Source organism: Carcharhinus amblyrhynchos, chromosome 1 (genome assembly GCF_965287045.1).
Source record: "Carcharhinus amblyrhynchos chromosome 1, sCarAmb.v2.hapA, whole genome shotgun sequence".
Taxonomy (NCBI): Eukaryota; Metazoa; Chordata; class Chondrichthyes; order Carcharhiniformes; family Carcharhinidae; genus Carcharhinus; species Carcharhinus amblyrhynchos.
In genome coordinates, this window is record NC_137324.1 from 107,301,892 (window position 1) to 107,315,910 (window position 14,019).

The following is a 14,019-nucleotide window of genomic DNA, read 5'->3' on the forward strand; positions in this document are numbered from 1 at the left end:
GACGTGGTGTACATGGACTTCAGCAAGGCGTTTGATAAGGTCCCCCATGCAAGACTTCTTGAGAAGGTGAGAGGGCATGGGATCCAAGGGCCTTTGGCCTTGTGGATCCAGAACTGGCTTGCCTGCAGAAGGCAGAGAGTGGTTGTGGATGGGTCTTTTTCTGAATGGAGGTCAGTCACCAGTGGAGTGCCCCAGGGATCTGTTCTAGGACCCTTGCTGTTTGTCATTTTCATAAATGACCTGGATGAGGAAGTGGAGGGATGGGTAAGTAAGTTCGCTGATGACACGAAGGTCAGTGGTGTTGTGGATGGTCTGGAAGGATGTCAAAAGTTGCAGCAGGACATAAATAGGATGCAGGACTGGGCGGAGAAGTGGCAGATGGACTTCAACGCGGATAAATGTGTAGTCGTCCATTTTGGCAGAACCAACGGGATGAACGAGTACACTATCAAGGGCAAGAGTCTTAGTAGTGTTGAAGAGCAGAAGGATCTTGGGGTCCGGGTCCACAGGACTCTTAAATCGGCCTCGCAGGTGGAGGAGGTGGTCAAGAAGGCGTATGGTGTACTGGCCTTCATTAATCGAGGGATTGAGTTTAGGAGTCGGGAGGTAATGCTGCAACTTTATAAGACCCTTGTCAGGCCTCATTTGGAGTACTGTGCGCAGTTCTGGTCGCCTCACTATAGGAAGGACGTAGAAGCTATTGAAAGGGTACAGAGGAGATTTACAAGGATGTTGCCTGGACTGGGAGGCATGCCTTATGAAGTTAAGTTGAGGGAGCTGGGACTCTTTTCCCTGGAGAGACGAAGGTTGAGAGGCGACCTGATAGAAGTTTATAAAATGTTGAGAGGAATAGATAGGGTGGATTCTCAGAGGCTATTTCCCCGGGTTGAAATGGTCGCTACGAGAGGACACAGATTTAAGGTGCGGGGAGGCAAGTACAGAAGTGACGTTAGGGGTAAGTTTTTCACTCAGAGGGTGGTGAGTGAATGGAATCGGCTGCCGTCAGTGGTGGTGGAGGCGAACTCGCTGGGGTCTTTTAAAAGACTTCTGGATGAGTATATGGGGTTTAATGGGATTGGGGGTTATAGATAGGTCTATAGATTGGTAGGTGTTGATGTGTTCGGTGCAACTCGTGGGCCGAAGGGCCTGTTTGTGCTGTAGTGTTCTATGTTCTATGTTCTACTGTACTAAAACCTGTACAATACTAATAACTGTACTGTACTCACAATTGTACAAATAAATCCCCCTCTACTGTTTCCAGTGAATAAAAGCAAAATACTGCAGATGCTGGAAATCTAAAATAAGAACAGAAAATGCTGGACAAACTCAGCAGATCTGGCAGCATCTGTTGGGAGAGAAACACAGTTCACCTTTCAAGTTCATTGACACTTTGTATTAATACAGTACAGGTTTCAGTTCAATTATTAGTACAGTACAAGTATCAGTACAGTACAAGTATCAGTACAGTACAGGTATTAGTACAATACAGATGTCAGTACAGTACAGGTATCAGTACAGTACAGGTATTAGCACAGTATCGATATTAATCAATGTGAAATGTGCTTCTCTCTCCATGTATAATGTGTTTGTTTGAAGCTGTGGTGGAGATTGAGATGTGGAAGTTTGACGTGGGGTTTGCAAAGGAGGATTTGATGCCACAGGGAAGGCAGAGTTGCTTCTGCCATCAGAATGCAGGTATTTGAAAATGCTTAATCTGCATTTGGACCCCAGTGTAGAGGAGACTGCATCTGACAAGAGGTCCATTCCTGTGATATGCTTGACTGACCTGCTGTTTCTGTTTTTATTTCAGATTTCCAGCCTTTGCAATTTTGCTTTCCTTGCATTGACATTATTTGCTTTAGTTCAAAAAGATTTATACCCTCAGATTCTTGAAATGAGTTTATTCCCTCTGCAGCCTAATGACACCCATGACCTTTATCTAATCTGACTTTGAGGATAAACTTCTACTGCTTGTTTACTTTTCCAGTCCTGCAGTACAAGAGGCCCTGTGTCACAGATTTCTCTATTTCCTCAGGTTTGTTAGCTGCCTGCCATTCGGAAGGTGAACTTTGCCCAGCTCTTTCCATTCACTGGGGATCTCTAACAGGTGTTGGCTGCTGGCAGGTGGGAACTACAACAGAATAAATAACCAATTAGAATCAGCGTTGCCAGCAATGACGGGCACAACCACTTTCTGAGGAGGGGGATCAGGACGTACTGAAGCTTGTTCATAAACCTATCAGGTGTGGTAAACACCTGCAGCGCAGGAAAAACCTCACCTGTTGCTGCGTTGCTATGGTTTCCCTCAGTAACAGGCAGTACCTATACAGCTTTTCTATTAGCTTCTGCGAAAGGAGGAGGGGAAAGAATCTAGCATTGGCTCTTCTTAGAGGTTGAAAATTTTGTAATCCAAGTTAAATATTAACCAGTCGTTTCAGCGTTTTGCCTTCCATTACACTCATCGGGAAAAGTAGGAACAGTTTCACCGACGACAATGGTAAGTTTGTTTAATTTTAATCAAAATGTGTAATTTCTGGTCAAATCTATTTTTGCCACAAGTGTTCCGATGACTTTCAGTGCAGTGCATGTGTATAGCAGAGGGTTTGACTAAAAGAGTGAGGTGAAAGGTGGAGAAGCAGGGAACAACGAGTCTACTGTAATCCAAAAAAGGCTTGAATCTTTGGCTCGATCTGCTTTAAATCTTCGCAAGGTTCAATAAAACACAAATGGTATTTACAAGTATGAAGAGCAGCATTGTAAAGTTTAAAGGACCTTGCCCAAAATATTTGGTACGCAATTCAGAAAGTAAGGTCAACAAAGGCTTCACTGAGAAAATGCATTATTCAAATTGGCTGCAGCTTCAAACCCATCTACCTCCCTCCCTCCCAAACATAAACACCAACTGAATCGCAATTGATTCCACTCTATTGTAATGCAATAAACATCAAACACAACAGCAGTTATTGTTGCATTGGTTTGTGCATTAGGAATTGTAATCTTTCCCCAGTTTTGCTCCCCTTTTCTTTCTTCTCCTCCTGACGTTGCTTGTTATTACTGGGTGTGACTCCATAGACACCAGCAGCCCTCCAGAACTGTGTGCAAGGAACTATTCTAGGTGACAGTTTGACCACTGGCACGATCACTTTCGACCCTGAGTCTGTGCTCTCCTGAATTCCACACATATTTTCCAGCAGGGATTACTAAGTAGCGATCAGGAGCAGGCACTGTAGATAATTTGTTTTGCATCACCCACCCTGTTGACATTGGTGCCAGAATGCTTCCCCACCCCCACACAATGCCAGCTGAGACCAGCTCAGTAATGACAGATTATGGACTGATGTTAACACTATTCTATTCAGTATGACCAAGAGTCTCAGTATATGGGAAAGTTACCCCAAAGGCAGAGGGAAGGACCGAGAGTTGATTTTTTTTTAAAGTCAACTTCCTGTAGGCCTTGCAGACCTCGCCGAAATATCTCTTTAAAAGTCATAGCTGTTAAACTTGATAAATTTCTCAATAAGTACAAACCATACCAGAAACATAAACATAAGTAGAGAGCTTTCTCAGTCACACAGACCACAGGGGCATTTCAGTTCATGTGTTCCCTGTTCTGATCCATCTTTCCTTATCTTTCTGTCTTTCTTCTTTGATTCTACATTTATTTTTGTATCTTCACAGCCTTTGTATGTGCACAATTTACACTTGGATCACTGTCTGTGAGGAGTCTGCATGCTCTTCCCATGTCTGCGTAGGTTTCCTCCAGGTGCTCCGGTTTCTTCCCACAGTCAGAAAGACGTGCTGGTTCAGTGCATTGGCCATGCTAAATTCTCCCTCAGTTTGTCTGAGTAGGTGCCGGAGTGTGGCAATTAGGGGATTTTCACAGTAACTTCATTGCAGTGTTAATGTAAGCCTACTTGTGCCACTAATAAATGCACTTAAAACTTAGCTGTATATACTTTTAATAGAGAATTTCCTGTATAACTACAAATGCTGGAATATTCTGGTCTCCGAGGTGCCTCTTTTGTTATTCTCCACGGCCAAGATGTTTGGGATTTTCAATACAGTGCTGCAGGAGGTCACCATCCTCAGGCAAGAGGGTAGAAGTACCAAGGCCTGAATTTTTCACGCAATGGGCATGCAAACTTGGGCAGTCTGGATGCAGGCGCGAAATGCACTTCCGGCTGCGATCAGCCCCAGAGCGCAATTTCACACTATCTGGCCAATTAATGGCCAGCTGGTGTGAAAAGCACCCTCGGAAAGGCTGGGCACTGCCAGGGAGGGCAGGAAAAGGGCAGATGCTGAGAGAAGTGGCAGTACAGGCGGGCGTTTCCATCAAGCTCCCTAAAGGCTGACAGCTGCCTCAGGGAGCTCCAGCGTTGTCCCCAGTGGCATTTGCAACAAAGAAATGCAGCACACTCCCTCCATCATGCAGAATCAAGTAACTGGCAGCATAACACATTAGGCATCAACTCTCAAACATTCTCTCTTACTTTGTGTCATCCTGGACATTTCATCCTGCCTAGAACAGAAATGGTGAAGAGAAAATGACACCACCTGGCCAAACGGCCCATGTGGCAAGTGTAAATGCACACCAGCCACATAAAATCAGGGTCAGTTGCATGCTCAATGGGTTTAATTGCCATTTCAATTGTCAGTGGGCACGCTTTCAACTCTCGTGTGGGCCACTGACTGAAGAGTTGTGCAATGGCGCCGTGATGTTGGGACACACGTCCATCCATCCAGTGCAATTTCACACTTGTTAAGCTGAGGAGCTCAAGCTCCGTAATTTCTGGCCTTAGTTTCTTGCGTGGACACTTGTTCAGCCAAATAAATGTTAACAGCTAAAGGGATGAGCATATCAAACAGAACCAAACAAGGGTTCTCTGCACTATGTTCTAACCATCTTATAAAGAATTCCACTGAAGTGCAGAGACATTTGAGGAAGCAGGCAGCCTCTTGATGGAAAATTGTTTGGGAAATCTTCCATTCAAAGCGTGAGAACAACCAAATGAAGTAATAATGAAATGGTTCAAACTGACAGAATTTACACCATTGCTTTGTGTGTTTTTAAATGAGCAAACAAAAAAAGCTTCAACAAACACTTTCTTAATAAGGCTATTTGATTTGGTTTGATTTATTATCATTTTCATATTAGTGTACAGTGAAAAGTATTGTTTCTTGCATTCTATACAGACAAAGCATACAGTTCATAGAGAAGGAAAGGAGAGAGTGCAGAACATAGTGTTAAGTTATAGCTAGGATGTAGAGAAAGGTCAACTTAGTGCAAGGTAGGTACATTCAAAAGTCTGGTGGCAGCAGGGAAGAAGCTGTTCTTATCTGTCCATTTTCCTTCCAAATACTGGCATTGGTCAATATAAATCTAGCAGCAGAGGCTTGGGTGGATTGGGAAATAAGTGAGAAATGCATAAAAGATTTCAGTATTCCTGGGGTTGAAAATGATAGCACTCAGAACTTGCCATCATGGTTCCTAATTGATTTCCCTCTTTCCGACTTTCTTCCATTTTTTTTAACCCTTCTTTATCTACCCACCATTTCCCAGCTTGGTGTGCTGATGTCTGACCTAATCATCTGCAGTTAATCTAACATTGAGGAAAGAAGCAGCAGCCATTGGTCACACACACCCTTACTTTTCTTCTTGCTTTTCTCTACACCTATCAAGAGGTGGCAAAGATTTCTCAACCTTAATGATGCTGTTTACAACAGCAGCTAACTACTTGAGGATTCGTGGAGCGAACCTGTGACCTCTGAGCAAGTGTTTTGTCACTGAACTGCCTTTCATTAGCAGTAATATAATCCTACCCTTTGCTTTTACACCAACGCCCATGAGCTATCCTATATCCTAAATACCAGCCTGACATTGATCTTATTTATACTCATGCGTGACCTGAATTATTGATTTAACTTCCACAAAAGTGACATCATCTCATTTTAACCTGACCAGATGAAGGGTTGACTTCCAATTTAAAACTATACATCTTTTTATTCTGTGTGTTGTTGCTAGGGGACATTTACCCAAGGAGTGACAACAGTGACATGCTCAAGTGTTCTGGGGCCTTGTTCCAAGATGAAAGATCATAAAATCATAGATATTACAGTGTACAAAAAGACCTTTCACCCCACTGGTTGTATATCAACTGGTCTATTCTAAACTGTTTGATAATGTATTTGTGTGCACCAGATATACACATGGCATCAGCAAGAACTGTTCACTACAGCCTGAGTGGAAGAATTCTCATTTAAATATTTAAATGCTAAAAAAAAACACTGTTAGTTAGTTTGAATTTTTTTGGTTTAGTTGGTAGCACTCTGACATGCAATAGAAGATTGTGAGTTCAAGACCCAGTTGTTTGGAGGTGCCAATGTCAGATAGAAGAGCAATGTAGTGGCCATCACCAAGGAGAAGGTTCTGGGGAAACTGAAAGGACTGAAGGTGGATAAGTCACTTGGACTGGACGGACTACACCCCACGGTTCTCCAAGAGATAGCTGAGGAAATTGTGGAGGCATTGGTGGTGATCTTTCTGGAATCACTGGAGGCAGGGAGGGTACCAGAGGACTCGAATGTAGCTAATGTAACATTGCTGTTTAAGAAGGGAGGGAGGCAGCAGACAGGAAATTATAGGCCGGTTAGCCTGACTTCGATCGTTGGCAAGATTTTAGAGTCTATTATTAAAGATGAGATCGCAGAGGACTTGGGAGTGTATGATAAAGTAGGGCTGAGCCAGTACAGTTTTGTCAAGGGGAGGTCACGTCTGAAAATTCTGTTAAGAGTTCTTGGAGGAAGTAACGAAGAAGTTAGATAAAAGAGAATGAGTGGACGTGATTTATTTAAATTTTCAGGAGGCCTTTGACAAGGTGCTGCATAGGAGACTGTTAAAAAATTTAAGTGCCCATGGTTGTTAAGGGTAAGATCCTGGTGTGGATAGAGGATTGGCTGACTGGCAGAAGGCAGAGAGTGGGGATAAAGGGGTCTTTCTCAGGATGGCAGCAGTGACTAGTGGTGTGCCTCAGGGATCAGTGCTGGGACCACAACATTTCATAATATACATTAACAATTTGGAAGAAAGAACTGAAGGCACTGTTGCCAAGTTTGTAGATGATACAAAGATATGTAGAGGGACAGATAGTATTGAGGAAGCAGGGGGGCTGCAAAAGGACTTAGACAGGTTAGGAGAGTGAGCAACGAAGTGGCAGATAGAATACAATGTGGAAAAGTGTGAGGTTATGCACTTTGGAAAGAGGAATGGAGGCACAGACTATTTTCTAAATGGGGTAATGCTTAGGAAATCAGAAATACAAGGGACTTGGGAGTCATTGTCCAAGATTCTCTAAAGTTTAATGTGCAAGTTCAGTTGGCAGTTAGGAAGGCAAATGAAATGTTAGCATTCATGTCGAGAGGGATAGAATACAAAAGCAGGGATGTACTTCGGAGGCTGTGTAAGGCTCTGGTCAGACCCCATTCAGAGTATTGTGAGCAGTTTTGGGCCCCTTATCTAAGGAAAAATGCGCTGGCCTTGGAAAGGGTCCAGAGGAGGTTCACAAGAATGATCCCTGGATTGAAGAGCTTGTCGTAAGAGGAACAGTTGAGGACTCTGGGTCTGTACTTGTTGGAGTTTAGAAGGATGAGGGGGGATCTTATTGAAACTTACAGGATACTGCGAGGCCTGGATAGAGTGGATGTGGAGAGGATGTTTCCACTCGTACCAGAGGACACAACCTCAGGCTAAAGGGAAAATCCTTTAAAATAGAGATAGCAGAAACTTCTTCAGACAGATTCTGTGGAACTCTTTGCCGCAGAAGGCTGTGGAGGCCAGGTCATTGATGTCTTTAAGGCAGAGATATTAGGATCTTGACTGATAAAGAAATCAGGGGTTATGGGGAAAAGGCCGGAGAATAGGGATGAAAAAAAAAGCCATGATTGAATGGCGGAGCAGACTCGATGGGCCAAGTGGCCTAATTCTGCTCCTATGTCTTATGTCTTAAAACAAGGCCCTCTCTATCTGCTCACATTAACACAAAATATATCACAGTACACATAAAAAAAGACAAAGAAGCTCTTGTCCTTTCCAACATTGCACCCTCAGATTACCATAAAAAAGATTATCTGATCATTCGTTTGCAGTTTGTGAAACCATACTGGGAACTAATTGGCTAGTATATGTAACCATCACTATACTTTTAAAGACATTAATTGCTCACTTCCTTCCTGTGCCCTCTCCCTGAACTCACATCTGTCTCAAGTTTCCCTTCTATCTCCCCTCTTACCCTCTCCAAATCAATCTTGACCCTGAGACCATCTCCTGCTCCCTTGATCTTGTTTTCACCAACTGTTGACTACCCTGTCTTCCTTTCTTGGTCCTTATGTTGTTAACAGTTCTTTCCTCTTGGTTTTTATTTATTCTTTGATGGGAAGTGGGCATCACTGGCAAGGCCAGCAATTGTCGCCCTTCCCAAATTGTCCTTGGACTGGGTGGCTTGCTAGGCCATTGCAGATTCAACAACATTGAAGTGGATGTGGAGTCACATGCAGGCGAGACCAGGTAAGGATAGTAGACTTCCTTCCCTAAATGGCAATGGTGAAATAGATGAGTTTTTGCAACAATGGATGATAGTTTCATGGTCACCATTATTGACACAAGCTTTCAGTTGCAATCCCCCTTCTATTTAAACGTGCCACCATCATCTCAAAACACCAACCCTTGACCTGACTGTCCTTGCAAATTTCTCCCCATTTCTTCATTTTCTCTCCAACCCTCTTGAATATGATAATGTCTTCCAAATCCATGGCCATCCTTCCTACAGGTCCATGCTTGAATTTCTCTGATCAAAGTGTTTTCCTTACCACTAAAGCAGCACGTATCAAAGTCACAAATACTACTGTAAACTGGGTCCCTAGTATTCATTGGCACACAAAGACCAATTACTGCAGTGAGCCAACACAGCTGAGTGGCAGGAGAGTGTCAGGTCTACTGCAGGTCGAGCTCAGTTTAAGGGATGATTCTAATTGGTTCTAACAGGTGAGTTTAGCACTCCCACCCACCCTTGGATATAACATGCCAACAAATCTCCACTAGAAACAGGTCACTTACCTGCTATCCAGGAATTGATGGAAGGTGCAGAAGGGAATGGAGGAAATAAACTTTTCAATGGGACAAAAATTAAAATGGGAAAGTAAAGCATGCATGTATTCCTGCAGCACTGTAATAGGGTAAAAATGTTTTACTTATTATTACTATCACAAGTAGGCTTACATTAACACTGCAATGAAATTACTGTGAAAACTCCCTAGTCACCACACTCCAACACCTGTTTGGGTTCACTGAGGGAGAATTTAGCATGGCCAATGCACTTCACCAGCACATCTTTGGACTGTGAGAGGAAACCAGAGCACCCAGAGGAAACCCATGCAGTCACGGGGAGAACATGCAGACTCCACATACTGTCCCAAGCCAAGAATTGAACCCAGATCTCTAGCACTGTGAGGCAGCAGTGCCATCCACTGTGCCATTATGCCGCCCTCCAAAAGGTATAGTTGTATGCTTTATCTCTGTAATACAGCTTTGGTTATATGAGGAGACTAGTAATATATGACATTTGATATGATTAAAAATATCATAATGTTTAAAGAACTATGCAACAAGATGTAGGAAAGGTCTCTGAGCAGAAGTAATCTCTTATAAGTGTAAAGCATGTCAGCAGATCTGTTGCTACCAATTGCATAAATTCATGCCTGAAAACTTAGTTTTAAATATAGTTTTTGAAGCCCTGTGTTTGGAACTTGCTCTGTGCCTGTCTTCCACTCACTACCCTGGTCTGTGGTACTGAAGATAGTATGATTGAATATCAGCTGGCATTAGCTGTGGTATCCAGGTACAGTCAATGTCAGAAGTACAGTTGCAGACACAATCAGCAGAGTTAGGTATGGATTAATTTTCAATCACAATACCTTGAATGCAAAACAGAAGCAGCAGAAGGACATTCCATAGGAAAGTGAAATATTCTATAGCATTCACCTGGGCCTTGGAATGATGGAACAGTATTGGGACCAGATTCTTAAAATTTAGTCCAACCAACTAGTATTTCCCACTGTCCTTTAAATCAATGGGAAGAATAGCTAATCAGAGATTGTCACGTGATTCTTGACATCTCACGTTGAACCATGTTTGTATATTCCATCACTCCCAACTTAGTTATTTCTTTTGTAGAAACAGAGGAACAGAGTAGGCCATTCAGCCCATCAAGCCTGCTGTGCCATTGAATACAATCATCGCTGGTCTGACACTTCAATGCCTTTTACACAGATTATCCCCATACCTCTTTATGTTATCTTTAATCAGAAATCTATCTATCTCTTCTTCCACATACACAATGACTGAGCTTCCACAGACCTCTGAGGTAGAGAAGTCCAAAGATTCAGAGTCCTCTGTGTAAAGGAATTTCTCCTCATCTTGGTCCTGAGTGGCTGTCCCTTTTGTAACTTGGTTATCCTTGTGCAGAAAATGCAAAACATTTTGCCGAACCTATGTCGAGTGACACCATTATCATTATTCCAGCAGAATCAAAGGAACAGGCTCTGTTCAGACTTTTAACAAATTCTCTAAATTTGTTGGTAATTAGTTATATAGAGGCTATAAATCTCTCTGTTAGGGAGGAGTGGTTATTACAACTTGAGGGGCACCACATTAGGCATGAGGAAAGATAAGGATCAGGCCTCCATAAAGTACCACAGCCAGTATGGTGTTTGAACCACACTGTCGGTATCATTCTGCATCACCCTCTAGCCAGCTATCCGACTGAGCTGACTGACCCAAATCAATGTGCACAATGTTTAATACATACATTTCTCTTATGATTCATGTTGCTAAAGGTAATTTTTAAAAAGTTTTTAAAGCGTGTTTCAATTGTTTGATTTACATTTTAGTATTTGACTTCCCATAAGATAAATAAGGGCGATCTGTAACTTAGTTGTATCGACGAAACTGGAAGTAGATGTTCCAGCTGATTGTCACCTTGACATTTGCTCTGGGTGCTGTCCCAGCCAGAAAGCATGTGAGATGCAGCGCCACCTCCTGGAAACTAGCTGTCATTAGCTAGCAATAAAATTTTAAATGATGGAGGATCCATTTTTCTTTCCTGCTTTGTTTTTTAGGATCAGATCAACGCTGTTCTCTGGAATGATTAATTTGCAAAAAAAACCCCACCTTCCTTTCCCTATATTCCTTATCACACTATCCCATAAATGATTCTTCAACTGGAGCAGCTAGTTCCCAGAAACTTCAGCTAACTGTGTTCTAACAACAATCAGCAGATTATGTGCTGGGGTGGTTAGAGATAGCTCTCACCTTTTATCTTTTACTCAGAAAATCCCTACAGTGCAGAAGGAGGTCATTTGGCCTATCGAATCTGCACCAACTCAGCGACAACAATCCCACCCAAGCCTTATCCCGTAATCCCCTGTGTTTACCCCACTAATCCCCCTAACCTACATGTCTTGGGACACTAACTGACAATTTAGCATGACCACTGAATCTAATCTGCACATCTTTGGAGTGTTGGAGGAAACCGGAGCATCTAGAGGAAACTCACGCAGACATGGGAAGAATGTGCAGACTCCACACAAACAGTCACCCAAATCTGGTATTCGAGCCTGGGTCCCTGGTGCTGTGAGGCAGCAGTGCTAACCACCGTGCCACTCCTTTTATCACCAATAACAAATATTAACTGATGTGTTAATGAGTTACTAACATTAATGCCAAAAAGTGATGTTTAACTGTGATCTGATTCACACAGTTTCCCTGAGGTCTTACCAGTTCCCTTTGAGTGTGTATCTTTATCATACCACTCTGTGCCTGAACACAGTCACTCTAACCATCTTTCGCTCTCACTCCAATGACATTCTCTTGGTATCCTGTGCAGCTTATTTCATTTTCTGATGTTTATAGGATGTCAAAACAAAAGCTATGTGTAATTAGAAGAGATCTTTTCTCCACTTTCATTAAAAACACCCCCTCCATTTAAAGCCATTCTTCATGTGCATTTTGTTTCAATAAAGCTGTTGAAACTTGACCTTTCATTTTTCATTAAATAATATTGAAAACATATTAACAAAGGAAATTAGGTACACTGGGGCCGGAATTTTACAGGTGTGCTTGCCCCTATTCCAAGGGCAGGCAATACTCAGGGAATGGCATTCTCCATTGGCCTCAGGCGGGTTCGTATGAACGTGCTGGTAAAATTCTGCCCTGTGTTTACTAAAACTACACAATCTGTTCATCAAGTAACTTTTTGTCCGTGATAAAAATGCAAGTGTTCAACATAAAGGTTTAAGCAAAACATTAAAAATATTTCACTATTGTTCAATTACATTCATCCATTGGAGTCAAGTTTAGTTGAAGGTTTTAGCTTCTCCTGAAAATTCAGACTTTAACTGAATGTTTCTTTCCCACAGCTGTGATGCTGCAAGCTTAAATTGGGTTGGATATAAATTTGGCTGCTCTAGTTTGCTCTTTGCAGTTTCTTGTCTTCCACTTATTCCTCCTCAACCAGTGCCACTATGCTGTCCATTGCATGTGGAATCTGTGCTGCTGCTTGGGATAGTCAGTTGAATCAGCCTGTTCAGCATGCTGGGCCACCACTTGCACTGGTTCTCACTGTATGACTATGTGATCACCTTGTCTACAAAGCACACACGAAGATGTTAAGAACTGACAGAGCAACCTGCATCCAGCCCTGTGTCTTCCTTCCTTTGTGAGGTCATTGCAAAGTAGCGCACACAAACACACACACACAGTTTGTGATGGCCATAGGCATTTTGAGCAGAACTTTGAACTATTATGTGAAAGGTGGCAATGTGCTATATTAGGATTGTGAGCTACAACCTTTAATGTAATGAAAAATTGTTGAGAAAAACAGCAAATAGTATCTACACAATATTGGCCCAGAAGTTGAACATTTAGATTTGATCCACACCATAGCTGGTGTGGGTAAGGTAGGTATGCTTATTTTGACACTGCAATGATTTCAATAGGTCATTGGGGTTGGCCTATTGGAGTATAAACTTCCTGATTAAGGATTTTTGTTGGGCACCGCAAGGACTGGTGTATATTATTGACCGCTTTAATCACATTTTAATTTAATGTTTTAAATTTCCTTTCTACTTTGTTTTTCCTTTCAGGCGCTTCCCCTCCTTTAAGGGAACTGCCCTTTTTGAGTTGTCCCTAAGTTAAGTTGATTTTGTTTATTTGGTTAAACACAACAGGATTCCCTGATTAAGGATCAACCCTTTCTTAATGAAATGGATGGTGTTGGCTGTTGGTATTGGCAATGTTGAATGGTGTGGCTTTTGTATTCATATTTGTATTTTGTAATTGTTTTGTAATAATTGTTTGTAATAAAGAAAAGATATCCCTAATTAAGAAACTAATTGATGGGCCAAACAGAGAGTCTTTGTTTTATATTTAACTGGGAGTATCAGTTCCCCCAACACCCCAAAGGTATACTGCTGACTGATAGCACTCTGTGTACTGATGTTAGAGTTGTAAATAAAGGGATTTTGGTGAAGGAACTTCTGCTTCCGCAGACTTACTACAGACATCTTTCCTTACGCCAGTAAATGTTTTCCACATTTGTTTGCCAATGTCAGGTGAGCCTGTGATTTAGGAGGTTCCAGTAATACTGGCACCAGTTTGATCCTGTTCTAAAGAGAGAAATAAAAACAGTTCAGAACTGGTATTCCAGTGGAAAGTGCCAGTAAAACTGATCATAGGACCACAGGGGGCTGCCAGTAAAATGGGTGACATTACTAGGAATAGTCAAAACTGGTTATTTTTCCAGTTTATCCAACGGTCTTTATTGCTAGTGAACTTTCAGTGAGCAGTAATAGATTACAAAATTGAAAGTACATAGTCCCCTTCCAACGTGTACTTGGGTGGATGAAGACGCTCGAGAATAAAAAGTTGTATAAAAGCTTTGCAAATGTTTTTGCAAGAAAATGAAAGCT

General features: G+C 42.1%; 1 protein-coding gene across 1 annotated transcript in view; it reads left to right on the top strand.

The window, feature by feature from the left end:
- Window positions 1-2,353: 2,353 nt before the first annotated feature.
- The window catches only part of LOC145350021 (vesicle-associated membrane protein 8), a 33,734-nt gene continuing 22,068 nt past the window's right edge, over window positions 2,354-14,019 (top strand). Inside the window, exon 1 of the mRNA XM_080198833.1 lies at window positions 2,354-2,497. Within this exon, the coding sequence (XP_080054959.1) occupies window positions 2,495-2,497 (3 nt within the window). The 5' untranslated portion in view covers window positions 2,354-2,494. The remainder of the gene's footprint in view (window positions 2,498-14,019) is intronic.